At 39.6% G+C, this 14,526-nt stretch overlaps 1 protein-coding gene across 1 annotated transcript in view; it reads left to right on the top strand.

The window, feature by feature from the left end:
- The first annotated feature begins 254 nt into the window (after positions 1 to 254).
- EYS (eyes shut homolog) overlaps positions 255 to 14,526 on the top strand; it is an 826,250-nt gene continuing 811,978 nt past the window's right edge. Inside the window, exons 1-2 of the mRNA XM_065631328.1 lie at positions 255 to 1,095; positions 4,288 to 4,401. Coding sequence (XP_065487400.1) covers positions 255 to 1,095; positions 4,288 to 4,401 — 955 coding nt within the window. The remainder of the gene's footprint in view (positions 1,096 to 4,287; positions 4,402 to 14,526) is intronic.

The following is a 14,526-nucleotide window of genomic DNA, read 5'->3' as shown; positions in this document are numbered from 1 at the left end:
GCTCTTCCATACACAAGTTCAATGACTAGCTGAATGAAAATAAAATCTTTAGCAGGAATAGAAATAGGAAAAATCTGATTATAGTGGTGAAGTTCTCAGCAGTTAATTTGACTTATTCCAGGTTCACAGCAGTGTAATTAGATGTATAACTTGCTTCGTTGTATACTTTCTATTTTTGTAACAAGGCTTTGATATTCAACTGTATTTAGTGTAAAAACAGAAATATTTTTCTCTTTTTGAATTGCTAGGCTGCCATGGAGAATACAGACAAATCCTTTTCTGAAGCTATCCTCAGTAAGGAAGCAGGTGTGAAATACAACTCCTATTTGCCAGGTGAAACGAAGACATCAAAATCAGCAGTTTGCATGTTAGCGTGCTTTCTTCAAATATGTGTTGTAAATGGGCAGGTAATATGTGAGAGGCAAATGACTGTTGAATGGCGAGTAGAACCGAAACCTACTGTAATAAAATGGACACTGAGGGAGAACATCTGCTCAAATTTTTACACCGAATGCTGGAATGTGAATAAAACTATTACTGGAGGAATATCAGAAGAACAAAATCTCATCATCCCTCAGATATGCCCCTTACAGCTTCAATTAGGTGACAGTCTCTTCATCTCCTCTGAGCCATCCTTTCAGTCCTATGGAATGAATTTGGTAAACATCTCCAGGGAAGAATTTATTAACTGCCCTAAAGCTGATGTTCTTCAAGAGCAAATGATTTTTTTTTGCCAGGTAAGAGGACTGCACCAGGTTGACCCTAACTGGCTTGGTGTTGGAACTCATTACTTTGCAGAGCTCCATAAGAGAGGCCCTCTGTTGTGCAATATGGGCCTCCGTCTGAATGTAACTGTGAAGCAGCAATTTTGCCAACAGTCTCCAAATGCACCATTATGTTCTGGACATGGAAAATGTCTAAGCCATGTTTGGGAAAAAACATTTAATTGCCATTGCTTCTCACAGTATTCTGGAAGATTCTGCCAGAAATTTGATATGTGCTCCATGAAACCTTGCCACAACAATGCCTCCTGCACTGAGAAATTGGAACTTTCTGGAGATTCTTACGAATGCACGTGTCCTCCACAATTTTCAGGTATTTATTTTCCCCTCAGTGGATAAATATTACATAGATAATATATTTTCCTTAACGGATAATAAAATGGTAAGAACATCATTAGCAATGTTTCTGAATAATTTTATTGTGTGTTGCCACTACCACACCTGCATTGTATTTTTTACATGTAGTCAACTACAGGAGACTGTACAGTAATTTGAAGGCAATTTGTCCTTCCTTACATTCATGTGTGAATTGTAAGGGAAGACAGAATAAGTTCTCATCATGCTTCTTTCCCATGTAAGCACAAGACACAGGTAAGTGCTTGTGAATTTACAGAAGAAACTGACTTTTTTGTTCAGCAGTTCAAGTTCTTACACCAAATAACATAAATCATTTGGATTAAACCCATCCAAAAAAAGTTAACCAAAATGCTGGAAAACAGCAAAAAAGTTTTGTTGAAATGAATATTTCATTCGACCTGCCATAAAAACTTCCTTTTCAGTTTAAAGACCTTCCAAATTACACTGGAGAAAATTTTAAAATCAAAACATTTTAATTGAAAAGTCAAGCATTTAATTAGAAGAGCAAGCAAAACAAAACACTTTTCTTCCAGATTGTTTTGTGCTGTGAAGTTCCCTTCAAAAGCAGTTTGGTAAACACACTATTGTTACCAATATTTCACAAATTTAAAAAAACAAACTTAATTTTCTCTAGGAAATATTGCAGTACTTACCCAAAACCCATTAGAGAAATTGAATCTGTGTTTGGGATTGGACTACCAGAGAGTACAGCATGATTAGATACATTCTTACATAACGTCTTCTTTTCACAAAGGACGAAAAGCAGGTTATATTGTGTTTGTTTGGCAAGGCTTGGGCAGCCGAGGGGTGACAGGGGCAGCTTCTGTGAGAAGTTGTAGAAACTTTCCCCATGTCTGATGGAATCAGTGCCAGCCAGCTCTAAGACAGACCTGCTGCTGGCCAAGGCTGAGCCAATCAGTGATGGTGGTAGCACCTCTGAGATAATGGGCAAAAAAAAAACAAAACCACAGCAATTGCAGCCAGAGAGAGAAGTGAGAATACATGAGAGAAACAACTCTGTAGACACCAAGATCAGTGAAGAAGGAGGTAGAGGAGGTGCTCCAGGCACCGAAGCAGAGATTCCTCTGCAGCCCTTGGTGCAGACCATGGTGAGGCTGGCTGTCCCATGCAGCCCATGGAGGTCCATGGTGGAGCAGATACCCATCTGCAGGCTGTGGAGGATCCCACATCAGAACAGGTGGATGCCCAAAGGAGGGAATTGACCACATGGGAAGCACACACTGGAGCAGGCTCCAGTCAGGATCTGTGAACCTGCGGAGAGGAGCCCACACTGGAACAGATCTTCTTGTAGGACCTGCGACCCCACGAGTCTGTTCTTAAAAGACTGCACACCCCGTGGAAGGGACCCATGCTAGAGCAGTTCATGAAGAACTATAGCCTGTGGGGAGAACTCTGGAGAAGTTCATGGAGGATTGTCTCCCATGGAGGGAAACTGGAACAGGGGAAGAGTGTGAGGAGTACTTCTCCCGAGGAGGAAGGAGCGGCAGAGACAATGTGTGATGAACTGACCACATTCCCCATTTTCCATCTCCCTGTGCCACTGGGGAGGAGGAGGTAGAGAAAATTGGGAGTAAAGTTAAGCCTGGGAAGAAGGGAGGGGTGGGGAAAAGTTTTTTAGGATTTTTTGTTTCTTATTACCCTACTCTGATTTAATTGGCAATAGATTAAATTCATTTTCCCCAAGCTGAGTCTGGTTTGCCCATGATGGTAACTGGTGAGTGATCTTTCCCTGTCCTTATCTTAACCTGGAGCTTTTTGTTATATTTCTCGCCCCTGTCCAGCTGAAGAGAGGAGTGATAGATCCAGCTAGGATCAACCCACCACAGGTTGGATATATTGTTCCTGCAATCAGATCAATGGCATAGACAATCATTTTGAAAATACCAGAAATATTCATTCACATCACAAAAAGGACCATTGCAGCTCTTTCTATACTTCTGGAGCAGAATTCTAGCAATGTTCCTTTGATGGACTGCACTTTGCTCTCTCAACAGCGATGCTATGCTATGAAACACATCTGATGAGTCAGGAAAGAGTGAGGTACATAGGATACAGAAGTTAAGGTTATGTTGCATAGTTTGCTGTAATTTGTTTTTAATTGTTTTTCAAAAGGCATAATAATTTGGTTACTGATGCGTTTGCAAACAGAAGATTATGCAGGTATGAATAAGTCAAGGTTATAAGAAAAATATTTTTTAAATTATTCAGAGTTTAGTTACAATAATGGAAAACATTGATGGTATGCAATGTTTTCTGTTTCTGTTGTGAATTCTAGGGGCTGTGTAAAATGCTTTGAAAAATAATATCAAAAAGCACCTGGCACTACTTTAACTCAAATTAATGGAAAGATTCACAAGCAATTCTATTAAAAGCAATCATCATGCTTGATGTCTTCAACAAGCAATGCTTAAAATATTCTGCTAGCCTATATGGGACAGTGTTGACTAATAACATAATTTTGTACTGGCAATATTGGTTCAGTAAACAAGCTGTATGTAAACAAGAAGAATTAGGAGATTAAACCATCACATATTATGGACATGGCTACACAAGAGAAAGGGAGGAAAAGACTTCCTCCCATAATATAAAGTCTATTAAAAATTTGAAAAGTTGCTGAAGTGTGAATAATGTCATAGCAGCAATTCAAGTGGCAAGCATAATTATACAGTATTTAGACCCATATGCTGTAATAACAGAAACAACTTATAATTGGAATTGTAATTTCCAGAAAGCTGCATATTAAGAAAAAATCAGTCATATTGAACTCCACATGAGAACATCTTTTGTTCTCAATTCTGGTAGAAAATGAAAGCTAGATTTGTGTCATAAGGAAACAAATACTGCAGTACTAATATGATTTCTACATTTTAAGCTATAAGTGAATTTGTAGCTATACAACAGATGAGGTTGAGCACAGTAGCTCATATTACAGCTACTGAACATCTTTCTGCCTTGCTTTACAACTTCAGTAATTTTGATGAAAACTAGCAACCAACATAAGTACAAATAACTATCTCTTCATCCACCTATTAAATATAATATTTTATTTTCCATGTATATTTGACATTTCAGAAAGAAATATAAATATTTACTGAAGTTCAATGCTCTTATTATCCCTTTTACATAGGTAAAAATTGTACAGAAATAGTGGGACAGTGCCAGTCACATACGTGTATCAATGGTAACTGCAGCAATGTTAGTCCAAACACTTTTCTTTGTGAATGTGACAAGGACTTTGCAGGTAAGAAACAACTTTGTTTCCTGTCTTATAATAGTGGTTTCCTGTGTTATAATAATGGTGTGGACTTTTGCTTTATTAAAATAGTTATGTTATTGTTGCACAGTTTGCAATTTCCTCAGATTTTTTTTTAGCTAGGTCTTGTAAAATAAGTCTAGCTTCCATGTGACTGTTCTAAAATACTCGTGTACTAAAGTAAAACCATATAAATGACAGAGGATTTTCATAATTGGAGTGCATCCATGAGTACCTTCCTCCTATTGGCAATATGACAAAGGAAGACTCATCCTCACTAACTCACTGCTTCTTAAATACAGACTTCTCAAGAACAGGGTCAGAAGTTCTTGCTGGGTGATTTAGAATGATCATGACACCTGTATTCATCATTTCAATATTGTCTTAGTAGATGTGCTAGAAAAATAAGATGGAAATAATTTAAAGAGTCAATAATCTCATAATTTAGCAGTGTGTCTTCATTTAAAAAAAAACCAAAACAAAACAAAACACAACCCCCCCCCCCCAAAACCCACAAACAAACAAAACAAAAAAACCGACAACAACTGTCAGAAGCTAATTGGTTTACTTATGATATATTGGACAAATAAGATGCTTTCATGAAAAAAGCTTGAAGTAGAAAATATATTTAAAGATATCCTATGTAAACGCCTTTTCTTGGGGGTCAGAATAGCAGCCAAACTTAAAACACTGTTCATTCTTGTACTTCACAGCAGAGATTTACTGTCTCGGTGTATGTAGCCACATTCAGAACATTTAAGAATACTCAGAACATTTAAGAATACACAAAGTATAATGCTAGAACTTAAATAACCAAGGACAGTAAAACTTTAAAAAATGTCACTTTCTTGGAAGTATCAGTTACCCTTACAATTATAAAATATAAAAATAAAATCATTACATTGAGATGCAGAGTTAAAAAAAAAAAAAGGAAAAAAAAAAAGCATAAGGTAGTAAGAAGTATCCAAGAGCCAATCTTTATTTTCATAGTGAAAGACTGAACATTCTTGTTGACATTTTAGTTAAGTCTGTGTAGAACTATATTTTTAAAAATAGGATAGACATGCTTAATTCTAAATTCCTATTAAATTTGTTTTATATTAGTCTCCTTTTCCTCCCTTTCCTTCTCTATAGACGGCATCATTGTCGGTGTCATTCTGAGAAAACTGAAAAACCCCTTTTTTTTCAAAGAAGGAAATTCATTTGTAAATTTTTCTAGAACTAGCTTTTCGCCCGTGCATGGTCTATATCTTTTTAGAACACTTACTCTTGTCCCTTTCACCCAAATTGTGTGGGCATATTGTTTTTTAAATTTTCCCCACAAAAATCTTTTGTATCCTTGCAATTTTGACCTCGTGAGGGAAAGGAGGGATGTAGACAGAAGAAACACCTTTCCAGATACAGTAAACTCAAACTCATAATGACATGAAAACAGCTCGGCACACTCAACTACAGTGGATGGCAGCAATCATTGCAATCTACTCTCCAGGTAGGTGGTAAGGACTGTGAGGGAGTAAAGGAAACTATGAGTGTGAATTAGATCCCTTTTTATTCTCCAGTTAGCTAAAACAAAATGAAGAAGCCTTTCTTTTAATTTCTAGCAGAAAAATATCACAGGAGAAGAAGGCGGACTTTCAGGAATTTACCTCTTTTGTCCTGCTCTGGTATAAATTGCTTCAGGTCCTGCTGTAACAAGGAAGTATGTAGTACATCAGCATACCTTGCAATAGGACTGATTGACTAACATACTTTTGCAATTATTTTCTGACCAAATGTGGTTAAGTCTACATGTCTTCCTGTGATCCAGTGTTTGCTAGCACAAAGGCAGTTTCAGTAATAGTTAAAAAAACCCTAAAACAAACAAACGAAAAACCTTATGTGAATCCAGACATTCTTCTATGAAAACAGACATTTTTCTCTTGTTATTTCACTCTGGCAGTATTATGTTCTCAGACAAGATGACTACCGTAATTATGAATCTTGTATCTTAAATGCTATTATGTGTGAAGTTGGCAGAAAATTCAAAACATTCCTCTGTTTTGATATTGAACTTGTGCACAGAAAACATAAACATATGTGCAAATGATAAGATTTTATAATCTTCGACATACCTTTTTTTCCAAAATGAGGTAAGTCACTGGCAGTAAGTAGTTTACATGATCTGAAAGTATGAGATATTTTTACTGTAAATTGATGAGATGTAAATGAAATTGTAGTGAAATTATTTTATATTTATAAATATAATTATTTGTAAGTATTTATTAAAAAGTATTAAAGGTTGCTTTTTTCAAGTTGTTGTGTTCTCAATGATAGAATGGATCTATTGGAGTAGCGGTGTATATGTTCATGTCAGTTATGTATTTTTAGTTTTTATTATTTTTTTAGTTCATTCACTGAGCGCTCAAACCTCTCTTCACTCTTTCCTGAAAGAACATTTTTAACATAATAACAAGCAGCTAGCATTAGGCATGCTATTATTCTTATGATTGAATACTCCAATTCACAGAATCACAGAATCACAGAATGTTAGGGATTGGAAGGGACCTCAAAATATCATCTAGTCCAATCCCCCTGCCAGAGCAGGAACACCTAGGTGAGGTTACACAGGAAGGTGTCCAGGTGGGTTTTGAATATCTCCAGAGAAGAAGACTCCACAACCTCCCTGGGCAGCCTGTTCCAGTGTTCCGTCACCCTCACTGAGAAGAAGTTTCTTCTCACATTTAAGCGGAACCTCTTGTGTTCCAGCTTGAACCCATTACCCCTTGTCTTACTGTTGGTTGTCACTGAGAAGAGCCTGGCTCCATCCTCGTGACACTCACCCTTTATATATTTATAAACATTAATAAGGTCACCCCTCAGTCTCCTCTTCTCCAAGCTAAAGAGACCCAGCTCCCTCAGCCTTTCCTCATAAGGGAGATGCTCCAGTCCCTTAATCATCTTCGTGGCCCTGCGCTGGACTCTCTCCAGCAGTTCCCTGTCCTTCTTGAACTGAGGGGCCCAGAACTGGACACAATATTCCAGATGAGGTCTCACCAGGGCAGAGTAGAGGGGAAGGAGAACCTCTCTGGACCTACTAACCACTCCCCTTCTAATACACCCCAGGATGCCATTGGCCTTCTTGGCCACAAGGGCACAGTGCTGGCTCATGGTCATCCTGCTGTCCACCAGGACCCCCAGGTCCCTTTCCCCTACACTGCTCTCTAATAGGTCATTCATCAGCCTATACTGGAACCTGGGGTTGTTCCTGCCCAGATGTAAGACTCTACATTTTCCCTTATTATATTTCATTAAATTTTTCCCTGCCCAACTCTCTAGCCTGTCCAGATCTCGCTGGATGGCAGCACAGCCTTCTGGCATGTTAGCCACTCCTCCCAGTTTGGTGTCATCAGCAAACTTGCTGACAGTACACTCAATTCCCTCATCCAAGTCGTTGATGAATATATTGAATAATACTGGTCCCAGAACTGACCCTTGAGGCACTCCAGTAGATACAGGCCTCCAACCAGACTCCGCCCCATTGACCACGACTCTCTGGTTTCTTTCCTTCAGCCAGTTTGCAGTCCACCTCACTACCCGATCGTCCAGTCCACACTTATTTAGTTCAGCTGTGAAGATGCTGTGGGAGACGGTGTCAAATGCTTTGCTGAAGTCAAGGTAGACCACATCCACCACTCTGTCATCATCAATCCACCTTGTTATGTCTTCATAAAAGGCTATGAGGTGGGTCAAGCACAACTTCCCCTTGGTGAAGCCATGTTGACTGCCCCTGATGACCCTCTTATCCTTGATATGTCTTAAGATGGCACCAAGGGTAAGGTATTCCATCACTTTCCCAGGGATGGAGGTGAGGCTGACCGGTCTATAGTTGCCTGGGTCCTCCTTCTTGCCCTTTTTGAAGACCAGAGTGACATTTGTTTTCCTCCAGTCCTCAGGTACCTCTCCCGTTTCCCAAGACTTGGCAAAGACGATGGAGAGTGGTCCAGCAATGACTTCAGCCAGCTCCCTCAGCACCCCCCGGGTGCATCCCATCTGGACCCATGGATTTATGGATGTCCAGATTGCTTAACTGCTCCCTAACCCAGCCCTCATCAACTGAGGCAAACTCCTCCATTGTCCTGCCTTCCTCTGGGGCCTCAGGGGTACGGGGCTCCTCAGGACAGCCTCCAGCAGAGTAGACAGAGACAAAGAAGGCATTCACTAACTCTGCCTTAGCTTTCCTAGTTGCCTCCCTACATCCTTTAACAACAGCCTTATATTCTTCCCAAGTGGCTAGCCCCTCCTTCCATGATTTGTAAACTCTCCTCTTCCACTTGAATTTGCCCAGCAGTTCCCTGTTTAACCACGCAGGTCTCCTGGCTCCCTTCCTTGACTTCCTACATGTCGGGATGCTCTGATCTTGAGCTTGGTAGAAGCAGTCCCTGAATGTTAACCAACTATCTTGGGCCCCTTTACCTTTCAAGCAGCCTTGCCCATGGGATTTCCCCCAGCAATTGTTTGAACAGGCCAAAGTCGGCCCTGCTGAAGTCCAGGGTTGCAATTCTGCTTGGTATTCTGCTCCTGCCACAGGAGATTCTGAACTCCACCATGTCATGGTCGCTGCAACCATGGCAGCCCTCCACCTTTACTGCTTCAACCAGACCCTCCTTGTTAGTGAGGACGAGATCCAGCAGCGCACCTCTCCTAGTCGGCTCTTCCACCATTTGCATCAGAAAGTTACCGTCAATGCACTGGAGGAACCTCCTAGACTGAGGCTGGCTGGCTGAGTAGTCGTTCCAGCAAACATCAGGGAAGTTAAAATCCCCCATAACAACCAGAGCCTGTGACTGTGAGGCCGCGCTCAGCTGCCCGTAGAAGGCCTCATCAACATCCTCACTCTGATCTGGTGGCCTGTAATAGACTCCCACAACAGTATCAATTCATACCAGAATTTACATCCTTAAACTTATTGAGAAATGTTCAGTGGAAGGGGATCTGGGCAAAACAAGGATGGGGTGGGTATGGAAAGGAAGGAGGTATAAAACAGGCTGGTAGTATGTGAACCGTCACTGGTCAGTACACTTATCTGGCTGAGCCTTACCCTGAATCACTGTAGTCTATCCATTCCTCTTATTAAATCCTTTCTTAACTCTCTTTCCATGCCATTTCACTCTTTCCTCACCTGTGAGTGCTGTAAGGTCGAGATGCCAGCAACTGGAGAGAATAAAGTGACTGAATTTGGGGTCTGCAATTGGAGTTAGACCACTAGTGACAGTGGTCCTGACATCTGTGATGCCAGCAGCTGACGTGAATGAGGGTCTCAGCATCAGCAGCTGGAGGGACACCACAGATCATACAAGCTTGTGTCTGCAGTGAGTGAATTTAGTGGCAGCAATTGGCATCAGACCTTGGGTGATGGTGGTTTCTGTGCTTGATGCCAGCTGGAGCAGGTTAGAGTCCCAGTATCAGCAAGTGGAGAGGGGACTGATGACAGGGCCCATATGCCTGGGCACAAGCCACTGGGAAGACCAGAATGTTTCTGTTTTCCCGTAACCTGGAGTGTATACATGTGTGCGCATGTGCACGTGTGAGCATGCATATGTGTGCATGTGTAATTCATTATTAGACTTCAAGCTGGACTATCTCGTGAGCAGGAGGCCTGGGATCTGGGCATCAATATTAGAGGAGCTGAGGTCCCAAGCTTGTATTCAATAGGTCCATGAGTGTGTCTGTCCTTTTGAACTAGAGAGTAAGGCACTGAGTGTTTTTGCTGGCGAGCGTCAGTCCTGATCAGTGAGAGAGGAGGACTGGGACTTGGCTGGTTGTACATATGTTTTATGTGGTGTTATATGTGGGTGTTGTTAAAGGCAGTGCCCTGTCTGTCAGAAGTCTTTGTAGCTGGCTGTGTTAGTGTCCTCTGTATGTGCATGTCTCTGGCACCCATGTTCATCTTCGCTACTGGTTGAGCTTGTAAATGGGAAAAAAGCAGCTGCATCTGTTGGCCTAGGACAAAGGGACTCCCCAGGTCCATGAGTTACCAGACTGGGCTCCAGCAGCTGGGAAGGAGGCTTATCAGGCTGCAGAGTCTACCAGAAGGTATACCTTTTACAGATTCGCTAACAAAGAGGATATCTCAGAAACTGGAGTTCTAATGGATGTTGTGATCCTGTGATGCACATAAGATTGTCACTCATTCACAACCTGCAGGAAACAGCAATATCTGAACTACCTCTGTAATGGCAATGCTTAGTGTGTTTACCCTAGACCGTGTTTGGTGGATTGAGAGCAGTAGTTTTCCATTTGAACATGTTTTGTTGAATTTGGGGGGCTTTTTAGTCCTTAGGTTGGAAGATGGAAGGTAAGAGAAGTGATTGGAAACCAACGCTCTGTAGAGCACTTGAGATTTTTAGCTGTTTTTTCATTTGGTTGGTTGGTTTTTGTTTGGTTTGGTTTGGTTTGGGTTTTTTGTTGTTGGTTGGTTGGTTTTTTGTTTGTGTTTTTTGTTGTTTGGTTGTTTGGTTGGTTTTTGTGGGGTTTTTTGTTGTTGTTCTTGGTGGGGGGGGGGATGTTGTTTGATTGTGTTTTTTTTTTTTTAATATTATCCTGTAAGGGAGAACTATATTTCCTGCCTTCCCCAATGGTCCACTTAGCCTCTTTACAGGCTATAATGAGTTCCCTCCCCGCTTGCGGGGCAGGAGATACTATAAGAACGAGGTGGTTTTGCTTGGAGCCACTTTGCTAGAGCTTCCATCATCCAGGTGCTATATTTTAAAATGGTCTGTTCACTTAATCAGTGAATTACAGCCAGACTACTTTGAAAAAGTTCATAATTGTAAAAGGACTTCACTATATATATATATATATATGGAGAGAAAAAATTATTTGTACAATTAGTGTTTTAACAGCCTAATAGTTCAATTTGTCTAATTCTAATACTCATAGCCCAAATTAATACCCAAAGCCTGTTAATATAATCCCTAAAAATATTATACAAAAATGCCTTCCTATTATCTATTTTTCATTTTGGTATTAAACTCAGCTTTCCAGTGCTCTACTTGGTCCCAAGAGAAACAGATCAATCTTTTCAAGGAGAGGGAACAAGACTTGCAGCAAGTCACCAGCATCCTGAGGTCTTCTTCAGGAGTGTGATGTTCTTGCTAGAACTTTCTCCCCTGTCAGTCGAGGGTGCACTTCAGTCTACTTTTACATGTTTTCATATAATTATCTGCTTCCTTATCCCAGGCTGCCAACTGCAGCCTGGCTGTTGTCCCCAGCCACACCCCGCAAAGGGCTATGACTGGGGTGGGGATGGGGTCACCTCCTCCCCAGAGAGGCCATTCCCAGAGCTGAGGCTGGAGCAGGGCGGGAAGCTGTCCCTGGGATCAGCACAGGGACTGACACAAACCAGACAAGTCCTGAGCTCTTGCACTGCCAGGTCAGCACAAAGGTCAGCCTGAAGAGATAATCCTGCTACAGAATTTGGGGTTTAGTGTTTCTCTATACAATAGACAAGTATAATTACTCTGGGACAACACCAGACTTGTATACTTCCTGTAGTTCACTGTTAATTACTAAATAGAGTAGCTTCACATGATGAGCAGGTCAGTGATCCTTTTTAAAGGAGTTAGCTAACTTGCACTCAAGTTGTCCTATTATAAATGCTATGGCAGAGCAAATTCCAGTGACCTTTCCCAAGATTAAATGTAAATCGAGACCTTGGAGAGCAAATTGTACATTTCACTGACACTCTAATCCAATATGCCAACTAGTAAGTCTTTAATAGAATGAATTGTAACAAATCATTGAAAAAAAAGAATTGGGGAAGATTAATGACCATGAGATGAATAACAATACTTAGTTCTATAGTAAAAAGTTGAAATTGCCCTATTGTTAAAGAAGTAAGACTGTCAGCTCTAAAATAACTTGGAAATAGATGACAATGTGCAAACATTCATGGGTACTGTACAGATTTTAAGCATATTCCTTATAAGATTCTTTGAGGATGTATGCTTGAGCTGTGATTAACAACAGAGTTTGGCTGGACAGAATACTATAAGAAAAGATGACTCAATCCCTCAATTCCTTGTGTTTTCAGTTTTGCAAAAACATATTGTCAATATTGGCAGCAGTGTCATCTTAAAAAATTGGATGAAAATAATTTTATTTTTCACTTTCACTTTGTATTTAATTATCTGGGCTTGTAAAAGGATTTTCACCCTGACATCATTATTTGAAACTTTATTTTCTAGATTTTTAAGTACCAGACACTCCCTAAAAATCAGAGGAACCAATTTAATAGCTGCTTTATTTTAGTGTAATAATAATAATTTAAAAAGATGGTAAAGTTATTTCTTTACTACTGTCTCAAAATACATTAAAAGCCAAGATCCAACCATACTTAGGCTATGTGTTAGGGTCCACAGAACATGCCAGCCTGTAGAAGTCGCTTTTTATGAGGACAGATCTATGACCACCCATGTTATTTATAATAACTGATGTGACAGTTTGGTTCAGGATAAAGTACATTTATCTATTTTTTTTCTTTTCTGAAATAAATAATTTTAAGACATATTCTTCTTCAGGGAAGGGCTTTGTTCCCTGCAAGATTATTAATACCATACTCCACAATTAATTTCTAACTGAATAATTTTTTTTTGTTTACTTCTATTGAATTAATCTACTTGTTTTTAAATAAGTGATTGTGGTTTTTCAGTATTCAGAGAAGCAATGTAGTTCTCACTAAATCTTAACTAAATTAAATCACTAAAGCAATCACATTATCAGCTTTAAATGAATGAGTTTGTTGTGAGGTTACAGAACTCTCACTATATTAAATAATGCAATTATTTATTCTAACCCGTGAGCTCCCTTTGTTTCCTTATTCCATTACCATCATATGCAGAAATGAGATGATAGAATGTAATGAGATATTATCAGGCTGCAAATCAGACTAAATCTTTCCCATCTCCTTACAGACAGAAAATCACTCTTTGGATACTTCATGAGGCATGTTCACTGGTAATTCTTAAATGTCTTTCCATGACAATACATTTTTTTTTAATTCTTCAAGGATATAAAAATAATGCCTGCACATAGCCTTGCAAAAAGTAGCTAGAAAAATGTTTTCTATTTATAGATGTTGTCAGCTGACAAATACTGACAACACCGAATATGGAATTAGAAATAATCTGTAAAATATATTAAAGAATGAAGTGACTGAAACTCTGGTGTATGAATGCCCATGACAGTGAACTACTCAAATTATTCTATTCCCTTTATGACCTCTAAGTTTGTCAGTTTTCTCTAAACTCCTTCTGCTACCAGGAAAACCACAAATATTTTCCACTTGATTAGCAGTAGCCTGTTAGTATTATACTTATTTGAATTACAGAATGCAGTGAATGCAAGTAATTGTAAGGAAGAAAAAAAAAAAAAGAAAATACAAATGAAAACAAAACAAAACAAAACACACACAACCCCCCCCCCCCACACACACACACAAAAACCAAAACCAAACCAAATAACTCCTTATTATAAATAGTTGCAGCTCTTCTCCTCCTTACACATCTCAAATGGTTTATGTTTGAAAGAAGATGGTGTTTCATGCGCTAATGACATATGTCAGCAGACTGAACAACTCGAGACCCAAAGCTCTGATGTCAAATGCTCATGTGTGTTCCCTGGTTACATGACACCAACTAACTTAGTCTTACATAAGTAAGGATGACAAGAATTTAGCCTTTGAAAATAGCTGGTGTTCTTAGTCAGATCCTCAGTGTGAAAAAGTGAGCCTCTTCAAAGTCAACATTAACATTCACATGTAGCAAAATGGCTAAGCCTGTAAACCCATATTGTGGTCTCCCATGCAAAATGTTGTCATCAGTACCAAGGTTGAATTTGGAAGGCTCTGAACATTCATCTCAACTAGCATTGGTTTATGTCTCAGCTAGACATGCACAAAGTTAAAATTCTTAAATTTGTTTAAGTATAGAAGTTAAATGTCCAAGTTCCTATTGCGTTCAATGAATATCTAGTCAACACAAAATGGAACTAAGAGAGTTAAACAATTAGCTGAATCACTCTTCAAGCCCGACTGACTACTATTAGCTACTTCACAACTGAAAATAGGAGGAACGT

The sequence above is a fragment of the Caloenas nicobarica genome, chromosome 3 (genome assembly GCF_036013445.1).
Source record: "Caloenas nicobarica isolate bCalNic1 chromosome 3, bCalNic1.hap1, whole genome shotgun sequence".
Taxonomy (NCBI): Eukaryota; Metazoa; Chordata; class Aves; order Columbiformes; family Columbidae; genus Caloenas; species Caloenas nicobarica.
Note: the sequence above shows the minus strand (reverse complement) of the source record. Positions and strands in the feature narration are given on the sequence as shown.